At 44.0% G+C, this 14,325-nt stretch overlaps 1 protein-coding gene across 1 annotated transcript in view; it reads right to left on the bottom strand.

Moving 5' to 3' along the window:
* Positions 1 to 12,913, bottom strand: part of LOC119465999 (acetyl-coenzyme A synthetase) — a 32,917-nt gene extending 20,004 nt beyond the window's left edge. The window contains exons 1-5 of the mRNA XM_037726479.2: positions 12,447 to 12,913; positions 7,485 to 7,576; positions 5,416 to 5,519; positions 2,969 to 3,041; positions 1,426 to 1,501 (exon numbers count right to left, since the gene is read on the bottom strand). Of these exons, the coding sequence (XP_037582407.1) occupies positions 1,426 to 1,501; positions 2,969 to 3,041; positions 5,416 to 5,519; positions 7,485 to 7,576; positions 12,447 to 12,811 (710 nt within the window). The 5' untranslated portion in view covers positions 12,812 to 12,913. The remainder of the gene's footprint in view (positions 1 to 1,425; positions 1,502 to 2,968; positions 3,042 to 5,415; positions 5,520 to 7,484; positions 7,577 to 12,446) is intronic.
* Positions 12,914 to 14,325: the final 1,412 nt, after the last annotated feature.

Genomic DNA, 14,325 nt, shown 5'->3' with positions numbered 1-14,325 from the left:
GACCCGGAAACCAAATCCCAGTCGTCACAGTGGAAGCGTTCCACGTCACCAAGGCCAAAGAAGGCCCGCCAAGTGCGCAGCAACGTCAAAGTGATGCTGACTGCTGTCTTTGACTCTCCCCGCTGTGTAGTGCACCACGAGTACGCACCACAGGGTCAAACAATCACCAAAGAGTACTACACGGATGTCCTCCGTCGCCTACGTGATGCTGTGCAGCGCAAGAGACCGGAGTTGTGGTCGACAGGAAATTGGTGCATCCATCACGACAATGCTCCTGCACATTCCTCGCACTTGATTCAGACTGTTTTGGCGAAAAACCAAACTCCTGTAGTTCAACAGGCTCCGTACTCTCCTGATATGTCCCCCTGCGACTTCTGGCTGTTTCCCAAAATCAAGAGGCCATTGAAAGGAGCGCGATTACAGACAAGAGAGGAGATTATGGCTGCAACGACAGCTGAGCTAAACTCAATTCCGTAAGAGGCCTTCTCTGAATGCTCCCAACAATGGCAGCACCGCTGGGAGAAGTGTGTGGAGTTCCAAGGAGACTACTTTGAGGGTGATTAGGTTTCCAACGCTCCAGTTATGCCAGTTTTTTTTCTTCAGCCAAAGGTCGGATACTTTTCTAACAGACCTCGTATAAGGCAGAAAAATGATGCATGCTCTATGGCATGTCATCTGGGCCATCTCATTGTGCACATGCGGGGCACATGCCTTGCACACATCTTGCATGCAGAATCCCACGATCAATAAAGCATTAGACCTAAGTGAGCATTCAAGTTAAAAGCCACTAACTATTATCCCAACAGAACTCCTGCATTTTTAGTAACATTGCCACACATCTTAATATTACAGTGTCCTGCAATGGCGCACCAACGGGGGGGGGGGGGGGGGGGGTTGTAACCCGCCCCCTAAGGCCGACTTAACCCCCCCTTTTGTTTAACCCCTTTTCTTTCCTTGCGCCTTTAAGTACTGCAACTAAGATGTAAGACGCGCAATCGTCTGCACACTCGCAAACTTGCGCAAAAAGCGAATTTTTTTCCCATTTCCCGTGAAGAAATTGAAATTAGTGCTGTTTAGATGGTGTTGGCAAACTAAGGCAAACTGTCAACCCCCCCTTGGCAGAGATCCTGGGTGCGCTACTGGTGTCCTGGTTGCGTTTTCCCCTCTAGTTCATGTATCCAATAGCCTTGAAAGGTAAAATTGTCATCCATCTGACTGTAGCGCAAAGCTACAAAGAAAACCCACACAGATATCATCCTCATTTGTAGCTTTGTGCTACAGTCAAGTGGATGCCAATTTTCTCTTTCACTACCCTTCCTCCACATAGAGCTTCCACAGAACTGATAGGCCACTAGTGCTACTCTTCAATTGCTGCACTGCATGAACACATATGAACAACAAAAGCTGTGCACTGAGAACACTTACTGTTCCTTGGCCTTGCTGACAGCATGATCCACTATCTCCTTGAGGTTAATGAGCTTTGGCCCACGCCAGACACCATCTGGAAGACGAAATGAGAATGCGATATGCTGTTTTCATTACAAATGTGTGTATGCAAGAAAAAGCACTCGTTTCACACTCACAGTTGCCCAGTCAAGACTCAGTTCAACAAATAATGCAATAAACATCATTGAAAAAATAGCTAGCAATTCACCTCGAAGTGTAGCTAGCACTTTGTAAAGGAGATGGGCAAAAAAAAAAAAAGATTATTGAACAACCGTTCTGACATTCTGCCAATTCTTCAACATAAATGATCCACTCCTTTATGGATACACATCTGCTAATCTGGTACTCAAACGTTAACTCTTTTTTTGTTGCACGAAGAAAAATGACACATCAGAACTGTGCTTACATTTAGTTTCATATCTATGTGCCCCTTTAAAAAGCCAAGAAAATATTTTTTTCTGTTTTCAAATGTTTATTTCACAAGATACGGAATGTCTACTACAGTAGACAATATGCGCATTAACTCCTGTGAATGTAGGTGCCGACAGTTTTTTTTGCTCTAACAGGCAAAGTTCCTACCCCCACATTAACAAATGTTAGCTCGAATAGGAAAGTTTGAATGTGGTGCACATTACTCTGCTTTATGAAATACGAAAAAACAATCATTTTGCCGGTAAAGCGCAAATATGCCTTGCTGTGGTGTAGCCAGTAATTTATGTAGTGGGGGGGGGGGGGGGGGACGCACTTGACCAGGGAGAGAGTGGCTGGGCAGGCGAGTGTTGTCACACATCACTTATGCCATGTATTCTGATTCGCAGAAAGTCGGGAGGTGGGGGTTGTGAGGGAACAAGAACACACACGAGTTGTTGTTCCTACCATGCACGATGTCCACTGCAGTCGACATTTTAGAAAATGTGTTCCAAAGAAAGACCTTGGCTGCTCTCAGCCACAATATTTACAACTCTTGCCTCCAAAGGATTCTTCTATCCCGTGTAGACAATCACAGTGCCAAACCGCAATGTCACAATAGTTACAAGTGCGGGGATGCACCTGACTTACCCGCCAGCACCACACGACGCTCTGAAGCCAAGTTCGGGGAAAACAGTAGTTGGTAGCACCTTCTAATGCAGCTATATAAAGTTGTTTTCCACTGAAGTTGACATTATGCACAAGAACTTCTCAGAAGCACTAAACTTGCTCCCAAAATCGGCAAAATTTATTCACTACAGTGGACACCATGCAATTTAAGTGTTAAATAAACATTAATAAGATAATAAGAGCACATTAACACATCACTAGAGACCCCTGATAATGTACCTCGAACAGCTGTTGCTGTAAGAAGAAGACAGCACATCTGCACTTTCCCCAAGTAAGCTCTCTTGTCACTTGGTATAAATCACTAGCTATAACACTGAAGGCAGAGGCCACGTCATCCCCACAAAGGGACAACATGTGTTTAACATGGGTCCCGATTACGGGACATCAATTGCTACTGCCAGAAGCAAATGACGCACTCACTGACCAGCTGTGATGACAACCTTGCACTTGGCATCCTTGAGCCTCTCGCCCAGGGAGTCTGATGAGAAGCCTGCAAACTATAAGTGCAAGGTGTGAGTACTCACGACATTGCCAATGCAGCCATCATTACAACAATCACACAGAGCAAATGTAATGGAAATTAAGCTTCGATTCACAACTTTATTTAGCAGCGTCATCAAAAGTACAGCTTTTATAGAATGTGGCCACTAAACAGTCAAAATTTCAGGATTTCCATGATCACTTGGAAAAGAAAAAACAGAGACGAGGCACTCCCACAACTTGAACTCTTTCGCTTTCAATACTACAATTTGGCTATCACAGTTGTCATCAATGCCATCGATCATAATCAGTGGCAGCAGCAACTGTTTTATCATGACCACCGGTAAAGTTACATCCTACATCTATTACTACTATATTGCCACCTTTGCTTTGTTGCAAACATTTTCATCACCAACTGAAAACTGTACAAGAACAAAACTTGAAATGGTACAAGCTGCAGCGTATAGCAGAGCAGAAGCAAACATGATACTACACCCACTTTCACAAATTTTTCATGGCTGGTTTTACTTGCACGCATCTACCTATTTATCCTTCAAATTATGCATGTTGCAGAGTAAACGCTCATTATCTGTTTGCTATAGCCTCTATATGCACTTTTATTTTGTTTGCTGACTTGCTTGCCTTTGTGCCTATATATTGTGCTCACAGCAATAAATACATGTAGCTAAAATATGGTGTCATGTTCATGTCCCCAGTTTCCTACATGTACTGTTTCAAATGTCTCCGCCTGTAATCTCTGCCTTCCCTCTTTTCATTTCGTATTCCCAAAGAGCTGTAAAATACTTCTATTAGAACAAGGTGAATAGTTTCACTTATTAATTACATCACCCAGAACTGAGCCTGTTTTTGCAAGACAGATAGCATTCTTCACCCGCCTCTTGTGCTTTCTTGCTCTATAAATGATAAGTTGACATTTATTCTCGCCTTGTTCAGTCTCTTTGCATGCAGTCAAGTGTCGAGGTTGGCTGGACTAGCAGAGTCATTCAGTGAGTAAATATCTTTGGGAACATGAAGAGCAACCTAATGCTATCACCATCCTTGCTTCAGCATAAGATGGTGTTGTAATCAATGATAGCTACCAGCATTTTTATTTTCTCTCACCATGAACCCCTTAAGTGTTATTATTTTGAGTGAAAGTGACCTTATTTAGCTTTTTTTTTATTTTATGGCTTATTTTCAAACTTCACTCCATCGAAAACCATTCCAAAGCTTTTTTAACCGATTTGATTCATGCTTTAAGCCGGAAAACCTCATTTTACCTCTTCACTGCAATATATATGTGCACTTGTCATTGCCACAAATGGTACCATTATAAATTCCGAATGAGGTTCGGTAAGTGTGTGATTCCAAAAATGCAGTATTTGAGCGCTGACAAAGTGCTGCCATCTATGTAGTAGAAAACAAAGGCTTCAATAAATTCGAGCAACCAGCACTGACAAAATGGCTGCCTTCGATGATGTAGGACATGAAGACTGAATCAACACATCTGAAAAAGCTTTGAGATTTATGTATAAAACAAAAAAGGACAAATAACCGTGGACTTCAAACACTGGCACTGCATCGGTCCATGCAGTAGAAGAACTATGTGAACATGTTGAGTTCGTCCAAATCACTTTGAAAACCGGATTATTACTGTTGACAAGCTGAGCTCGTCCAAAGCAAGGTTAACCAGGACTGCGTTGACGAGCTGAGCTCGTCCAAAACACTTAAGGGCTTAAAAGAAATGAGCAATCCACCAAAACATGCATGTAAATATAAGGTACATCTATTTTATTGCAAATCAAGTTCGTCAAGAATCCGCAATGTGGAGAAAGATTCACTTGTCATCCACCCGAGTGTGCACGAAGCAAGAAAAAAAACGAAGCAAAAAAAAAAAAAAAACACACACACACACAACAAGAACACATAAGTTGTCCTGCATTGATCCTATGATTAAGGCCTTTCCAGAGCAGTTGCTGTACCATAGAGCTAACAGCGAGGCTAGCAGATGGAAATGCGAGGCCGAATTAACCAACAACTGTGAGGCTTTCTTTCTGTGAAACCTGTATGGGTTTCTCTGGTAGCTTCACAATACTCTCAAGCGGATGACAAATTTTCCACTTTATACATCCATTTTAACAACAATTCACACTGATTTAACATTGAAATTGCACTCTGACATTCTTGTCTGGTGTGTCCTATCGTAGTTATATGTTTTACTCAGTTGTACTTGGTTACTCAGTGTGTTTAAATTACACAACATTACACAAGTTATTCAAGTGTAAGTTATTTTGAGGTAACTGTATAACCAAAATAAATTTCTAATACATGTTTTCTGCAAGACATGGACACGATGCCAGCTTTGAGTACAGGCACAACAACTGTACTTACCACAACAGAATGAATGACTCCAATTCGGGCACATGCCAGCATGGCAACAACCAACTCCGGGATCATGGGCATGTACAGGGCAACTGTGTCTTCTTTCTTGAGGCCTGTACAGCGTGATATATGCACACAACATGTCACAGGCATGCGACAAGTCACTGGCACCTTCAACAGTGATAGCTAGCTTCATGCTGCAAAGCCATAAACAGTATACCTTATACCTGCATGACTGCCTGCAATGCTCCCAGTGGGGCAACCACAACATACAGCGAAAATTTGCAAACTAGAGAAAAAAGTGGACCTGTGTAAATAAACTTGATCCTGTCAGGAAAATTAAAAACTTAGCAAAATCTCTGAAGAATTCTAAGAAAAATTCAGTACTCTGCTAACATGATTTCTCAGATAAGTCCAATAGATCATGGGGACATATAATCTTGTTTCCACATAGAGCTCGCGCACTTCTATTAAGGCAAACCTTTCTAGCATATATTTAAATTGACTTTAAGGATAGCCTACTACACAGATTTAAATAATAAGCAAATAAGTTGTGTGGAAATCTACAAGGAAATAAAGTTTAACGATATGATGAAAGGGAATGCTATTATCCACCTAAATGTAGAAAGAAAACTGCAAATGAATTCCTCAGAAAGAAGTCTTTGCATTTGAAGAAACATTCATTCTAGTCTGGGGATCGAACTTAGTTGGCTATAGGACAGTGCACGACCAACTGAGCTAACAAGGCCAGCAGATGGCAGGGTGACAACTTGAAGCACAGGAGAAACAAACCATATCCTTAACAGTGTTGTACTTTTTAATATGGATGACAAGTTTCCTTTTCACAGCAGGAAGCTTTGTTGAGCTGGCAACAGTCTGAGGCATTTATATGCACCAGTTTCAGACATTCACACACACTGTGTTTCAGAACCAGTTCACCACTTTGGCCCACATATGACAAACAATAATCAATGATTGTTACACCCAGTGGTATGAATAAACTAAACAGCCCAATAGTTGATGACTCCTAAAAAGTGCAACACATGCCAGATAGCTGCTCATGGAGAGGGATGGAACATGTCACATGTGCCTTATGACAGCCTGAAAATGGTCACAGAATCAACTGAGTATTCCAAAGGCACCACAATATGTATTTTATATCTGCAAGGTTTTGTCATTCTTCTCCTCCATCCTTCCCTTGTTGTCTGCGTTTTGCCTTGTTCTGTACATGTCACAGGCCTAGTCCATACTAACGAGCCCAATATGCTGTCTTGCCTAGAAGCCTCCCACATGACAAGCCTTGTTTCTCTTGATGACAATTTGTCAAGGGAAGCTTCATTCCGACATGAGCATTACTGCCGACAGGACAGGATAGGCAGCTACACTTGCATGGGTTCACACATCGGTGTTGAATGCATAGTGCATAAAAACAAAGGGCAAAACTACACTGCACACAGTGACATGCATGCAATTCTACAATACCAAATCTTCAATAAATAATACGATTAGTATAAAGGGCTGTTCTAGTTGAATAACTGGCTCATCTGCCCTCAGATTCTGCACAGGTCTCATTTCACACTGTATATCACTCAATATCGTGTCTGGATGCAGAACATTGTTTCATTGTTGCTTCATTCCTGGGTTAATGCATAGTTTATCAGGCACTGTCACAGATGGCGACATACTTCTGATTTATTCTACATTCAAAATGCCAGTACTGCGATTGAATGGGTATTAAACAAAATACGCGACGAAATGCCACCTCTGTACAAAGTCAGAGCGTGGGCGAGTCAGCAGTCAAGCCGAAAGTGCTTTCCATGCAAGTTTCTCTTAACTATGCAACACTTGGCATTTTGCGCCAATAGTGCAGGGCGAGCGCCCCATCTCAGTACATGCTCGCGTTGGCAGTGAATTAAGGCGCGACTACTGTGCACTGTCGACGCAAGGCTGGTATGAACTTAGGATCAACCACCTGCAGAATACAGAGAGACCATTCACTATAACGAAAATATCGTCTGTCGAGGGGTGTTTGCTCGAATACAGATGTGCACTGTGCCACGGGCGTGAAATGCCCTCACCTCGGCTCTTGAGCACATTGGCGAACCGACATACATCATCCAGCAGCTGCTGGTAGGTGACGGCACTGCAGTCTTCCGGGTCGTTGCCTTCCCTGCGCACACGTACAAGTTAAACTGCTTTGTAAACTGGGGCTTGTTTGAACATTGCGTCGAAACCACAGCACTGGTAGTAGATCATGAATTTTCAATCACTCATACACACCGAACATTTTGACACCTTTATAGGCATATAAAGGGAGCTTGGTTGTCCTATGGCTAACACCCTCACGTTTAAGGGGTAAAATCTATCATTGGTGAGGACAAATTAAGTTTTTTTTTTTTTTGCAGACTTTTTGTGGCAAGTAAAAATTATGATAGCTGCAACAGACAACATGAAAAGTGCAATAAATAAGCTTTCACAACTATCGCTGTGAAATTCTCGTGTCAGATACTTCTGCGCGCCCCAGGTGATCAGAATGTATAAACAGTTTGCAACTACGCCTTTTCTCATCACATGTGTTGTTTGAGCTCGCTGCGTGTGCAATACTTTATTTATAGCCCTAAAGGTAAGGGTGTTAGCCACGGAACAACCCCACACCCTTAAGGGTGTAAAATTATTTAGGGTGTATATCGTTGTTTTGGCACAGCAAATGTTCTTGAGTACTTTGTTCCTTTAGAAGACGCCATAGTTCATCTTTAGCCTTAAAGGGGTCCTCAACCATCCTTTGGGCTTGGTGAAATAACCGAGTCTGCGAGTGGCATGTATACGCTGCTGTGAACATCTCAGCCAAATGTTGCTTTCGTACGCGGTGCATGCATGCATGGAGCTCGCAAGCGGAGCGCGAAGTCATAAAGCACATTCCAATACGCGGCTGCTATTGGTCGCTGCGGTCGGCTACACCGCGGCCGCCGCGGGGTGCCGCCACGAGTCAACTGGCTAAGCGCACTGCGGCTCGCTGAGGACAACCGCGTTTGGCTTACGTTTACCACATCGTGGGCACCAAAATCGGAAGTCGTGGCTTCTACGTTAACATCCAAAATTAAATTTGAACTGCGCGTCACGGTGGCATTCCGAAGGCGGAGCATTGTGGCCCCGCCCCATACCGCCGTAGCCTTCGCAGTGCAAGCCATTGAAGAAGGAGCGGGAGCACAGCGGAGGCCGTGTTTGACTGCCAGTAACTCCGCTTCTGCTGAACGCATTGAAATACTTTTTGTGGCAAAGTATTTCTGAAATAGCCTATTTTCACTTCAAATACCTTTCTCCACTTCGATAAAAAGTGGTTCAAGGACCCTTTAAACCAATTAGCTCGACCGGCGCAAATACTCGCAAAATCAATGCCGCCAAGGCAAGCTTGTGTGGAAGCATCAGGGCGCCCCTTTCCTCTACTCAAAATGTCCGCTTTGAAGCTTAACTTACCAGCAGAGCTTAACATTCCTCGCTGGTGTCCATTTAGAACGTTAAGCGTAAAACGCTATGCTATGCATCCTGAGCATCAGCAGTGCATCGCACAAACCATAGGTATAGGTTCAAAGATTTTTTTGTGCGAACTTTTGATCACATTCCGTGTTAGAATTTTATTTCTTCGTCTATAGAGAATTATTCTCATTGTTAATGCACCATTTTAGATATTCACTCAGCTGTATCCGTTTCTAATTGCACCTGCTACAACGCACTGACGCTTTACTGTATGGCGGAAAAACGAGCGCAATGCGCGGAAACCAAAGAACGCAGGCTGCACGGAAGGAATGCCGGTCGGCGCGCCTACTCTAGATGCGCGAATTGGTCTTTCATTGGTTCTTTCGCCTAATTAAGTTGTATAAACCGAGTTGGGAACATTTAAAAGGAAAATGCAAAGCGCAAAAAAGAAACCAAAGAAAACAAATGACCGATTCAGCAGTTAGAGGAGCTAGAAGAAAGTTGGGAGAATCCAGGTGTTCGGTATACACATTCGCCAACAGGAAGAGATGTGTTGTGCAGGGACAATAAACACACCACGTACCGATAAAAAAAGAAAAGAAAACGCACACCATTTTGCTCGAAGCAACGTCCCTGCAGTGAACTTCACATGTGTGCAAAGGAGAAGAAAAAAAAAAAAAAAAAAAACGCCGCCCATTCTGAATGCGTCATAAAGAAATTTATAAGTGTAAATCGCGCGTTTAAGAGAAAGTGCTAAATGTGAAAGCACTGGAAGCACTAATGTAGCCTTTAGTATTTTGTCTTTGGACAAATTTATGCTGCTGCATAATGGATAAAGCGGGTGGGGATGTGGCTGTAACCTTTGACAAAGAAGCGATCCGACGCGAGGTGTTAGCCACAAACCATCATCATCATCTCAAGCTATGACCTTTGCATTTCAACTATAAAGCATAAATTTCAACCGAACCTGCCCCGCAATAGAAGTCACTAAAAATAGATGGATAACTATTTTAGCACAAGAACGAGCGTGGAATGCAAGCGTGAAAAGCGTGTTCCGTCTCACGCAACTTTAGGGCAACATCTATAAATTCTACCACGAGCCTTACCAGGTTTCAATACCATCAAGGAATCCACGTCAAATGCAAAATATTGTATCAGCTGACAAATGTGAGCGGCCAGCTTGATTCCTATGATTAAAGAAAATACATACTAAATAGTTTGCATTGTCATAAAAACGTAGTGTGAAACAGTTTCAGTCATGTATGAAAAATAAATAGTCAAACGTTCACAGAGAACGAACACAACGATCTATGAAGGGTAGAGACTTGGGCGTACGTTGGTAGTTCATGTTAAAACAAGAACAGCGCGATATACACGGCCAAAGGAGAAAGACACACACACAGCGCTGACTTCCAACAACTCAGCAACGATCTATGTAACACTTGTCAACACTCAAACTTTGCAGCGCTCATGTGCGTTGAAAGGGTGAAAGATAAAAATATGTACGACAGAACAAAATATTTTGAACGTGTGGGAAGTTGGCGCATAAAATAAACCGCTGTATCGTTTGAACTTGGTCTGCCTCGGAAGCGAGACAGAAACCGATTGAAACGTTTTAGTGTCCCGCACACTATAAAGCAGAACGCTTCGGCATGCTAGAGTTTCCAGCGTCCAAAGAAAGTTCAGAATGGCGATGAAAGGGTCTATGCTGGTGGCTGGCGATACTTTATTCCTGCCACATGTACTTCGTTTGGGTTTCGTACATAGTGCAAGTATACATAGAAAGTATGTAAAAAAATAAAAAAAAGCCAAGGTTGCCAGAGCAAACTTATCTAATTTTCGATGCCAAGCGACTTCCGCTACCACCGACAAGCGGGCTTCACAGCACAATTACTCTGATGGCGGTGAAGCGCACTTCGACATTGGTCGCCGCGTATCGATCGCGCGCTAATTTCGTCGCCTGCATGCCATAGATTGCTGCACATTCTGTGACAGCGTCTGACAGTGGAGATCGTAGCGTGCGTCTACAAGGCCGACGTGGATACGCGTAGAAAAAAAAAAAAAAAGTTAACGCCGCGAGCGCACTTTAGCCCCGAGCAGCGACAGCTGCAACTGCCATATACAAACTACAAACTTCGCGACTAATCGCGCAATCTGCCTCTGTGGTGGGAACACAGGTGACAGGAAGCGCTGCAGTCAGAACTTTTTTTTTTCTTTCTTTATATCACGGGCGCTCTTTCCGAGCGGTAACACGTGGTCGCAACTCAAGTCATATATTCAACCAACGTTCACACGCAGGATGTACCCCTATTGAGTAAACACTAATCACTTAAACTAAAGCTACATTTGCGTCAAATCACTCGATAGTGCTCTCGTATGAGGGCGAGTGCGGACGACTAAGATGTATACGCAACGAATTTGCGATGAGGTGCGGCTGTTGCTCGATTAAATATGAGATTCACCGAGGGAACGTCAATCCGGCACGCAGCCAAAGCGGCTTTTTTATCTTTTTTTTTTCTTCTTCTTTTTCGTTTTAATGCAGGGGAAAATATAACGTTCCTGACGCCGGTCACAAAAGAGAAAAATCGTTAGATCGTTTCATTATATGCCAATGCTCACTCAGTCGCACAATCACCAGAGCGGCATTTCCCCCTTTTCTGGCGTGACCACGCATCGTAGAATTAGACAACGTTTTCGTGTATACGCTACGTTTTCCTACGGAATATGGAACAGGCAATGTGTCCACGCAGATTCTTATGGCACTGGATTTACTCCGCAAATACCTCGATCGCTGCGTGCTGGCGAACTGCCCGGCTGATCGTTCCCAAATCAACCCAATCGACGTATATATGTGCGTGCGGTACCGTAATTGAAAGAAGCGATCGATTGATCATCGCGAAGGAAACGGGAAATACATCATTCATATCCACGCGTGGGCCAGAAGAATGACTATAATAAGACTGAAGGAAATCGATCCCATCACGAGTAGTTCACGTCATCGCCACGGCTGTCACAGCCGAAAGGACGCGCCGCGTGACATCTGCACCGATTGTTTCGCAAAGGAAGCGACAGCACGTGCAACAAAGGCAAATGCTATACGGGTAGCAACGCACGGATGCACGGCGGCGAGCGAGGCTGTTGTATATACAGTGGTAGAAATAGCGCGAAAGAACGAAACACGTGACACAGGCCAGCGCTGTCCTCCGTTAGCTGTACGTGTCTCGATCGTACTACCCCCCCCCCCCCCCCCCCCCATATCATAATTCCTTTTTTTTTCCTGTACAATTTTTCATTCGCACACGTCCTTTGGCGATGAAACCGCAAAACTATTTCATCGGTTGTGTATTTCCTCGTCAAAGATGTTTTGATTTGTACGCAAATAAGCTCGCTCTACGTTTAACGAAGACAAGCAGCAAGAAAACCGAAAGTAACGATAGCATAGGGATTCGAGGTGAACCGAGGGGCTCGATTTTTCGCCTTTCGGAGAATTTCGCGGAAACAGCGTGCCTGCGCATCCCTGAGGGCCAGCTCCGTTGCGGCGCGCGCTGCAGTGCAGCCCACCTTACCAGTAATATGCGACGGTGGCGCCCAGCCCTCGCTCGACATTTCGGTCGAGCAAGTTGTAGGAGATGTTGGTCTTGGCGCCTTCCATCCAGCGGATGTGCACGGGGCCCTTGCGCACGTCGATGTTGAAGTCGACGAACTTGCCGGATTTCGGCGGGTGCTTCCAGTAGAAGTCCTGCGCTATGGCTTTCCAGAAACCTTCCGGGTCCCGCAGAGACCTCTGGTACATCTCTTCGTACTCGGCCATGCTTCGGACGTACGCTTTGTCCCGCACCCGCGCCGGTGGAGGGTACAGCTCCGCGGTTGCCGTGCCGTTGGCCGTCGGCGGCGAGGACGTTGCCGTCGTCGAGGGCGTCTCGTTCGTCATCGCGATGACCGTAGGTACTGCGTCAACGACGCACGACACACACTACTCCACCAGTTCAGCGAAACCGCGACTCCCCGCGATGCGGTGTAGTTTTCTTCACGCCGCCGTTGCGACCCCTCGCGGTTGACTTGGGAAGCTTCTCGACGGAGAAACCTTTAAGTTAACTATACGTAAGCTACAGTTGAAAAACCGACTGCACAGCCCATATATAAACGCAACATTACCTTCTTCAAATTTTAAAACTTACGTATTGTTGCGCCGCCTATGAACAAAAAATTAAATAATTTTTTACATTTGCATTTGTTTTTGAACAAATATTATGACATTATACTGCTCAGAGACGGCATTTGCGTTGGTTAGTACTCATTTGTTTGCCGCATGACAGTGCCAAACCTTTTTGTCAAGTGCCCCAGCTAGCACGAATAAAGAACTGATAGGAAATTCTCACGATGTGGTTTTCCCAGCTGGCGCCACCGTTTCGTGTTTCCGCCGAACGCAGAAGTGCGTCAGTGGAATAAATTCAGCTGTCGTCAATGAGAATTAGGTATTCCATCTCTCGCCCGTTCACAAAAGGATTGAGAAAAGAACGCACAATATTATTTAAAAAGCCATTGCTGCTGCCGCGTTCCAAATTCAGAAAAATCAACTGTTAAACTATTTTTCGTCTGCTATAGCTTTCAACCTGTAGCTCTCTCCCATGGTTTACAGACATACATTAGCGACAAAATTAACAAAGAAAGAAAGAACAGAAAAACCGTGGTTCGGGAGCTATGGTATTTATTTATTTATTTATTTATTTATTTATTTATTTATTTATTTATTTATTTATTTATTTATTTTATTTTATTTTTCTAAGCGCTCGTTAAGAAGATGCGCGATAGTCTAATAAATGCTGAACTGCTGTGGGAAAGCTATTTGACCTGCAGTAGGTTTTGATCGAAATGCGTGGGATGTTTTAATTAAACTTGGGCGACGCGTTAGCATTCCTTTCTCCTTTATTTTCTTCTCTTTTTCCCCAGCCTACAATGCCCCCTCCTTCCTCCGCCCCGCACGATACCATTTTTTTTTTTCATTATTTCTTTATATCCTCTTTTGGCAGCACGCAGTGAACTCACTGTGGAAGCAGCCAAATCATTTATCGAGGTCGGTTAAAGCGCTGCGAAAAAACGCTCGGGAATTCAAGAAGAAAGAAATGTCATCCAGCCTGTTTGACCTGGTGAAATTGATGTCGTCCCTCGTTTCGCGACGACCTTCTCCGGGTCCAGAGCTTTATGCTGGCGGCGTCTGCTAGCACAATGCTCTTCGCCATTTTCGCTCTCCTTCTCTCATTCTCTCGACCGTGCAAAGTAATTGAGAGGATGGAGGCAGATATCTTGCCCGCACGGCTCTGTACAAAGAAGAATTCGGTCTCATATCCTTCCGCATTCCATCTATAGAATGAACTCTATAACACCATCGAACTTTTTTTCTACATCCTTCTCACTTTTTTTCTCTCTCTCAACCTCTCCAAGTAC

Source organism: Dermacentor silvarum, chromosome 10 (genome assembly GCF_013339745.2).
Source record: "Dermacentor silvarum isolate Dsil-2018 chromosome 10, BIME_Dsil_1.4, whole genome shotgun sequence".
Taxonomy (NCBI): Eukaryota; Metazoa; Arthropoda; class Arachnida; order Ixodida; family Ixodidae; genus Dermacentor; species Dermacentor silvarum.
Note: the sequence above shows the minus strand (reverse complement) of the source record. Positions and strands in the feature narration are given on the sequence as shown.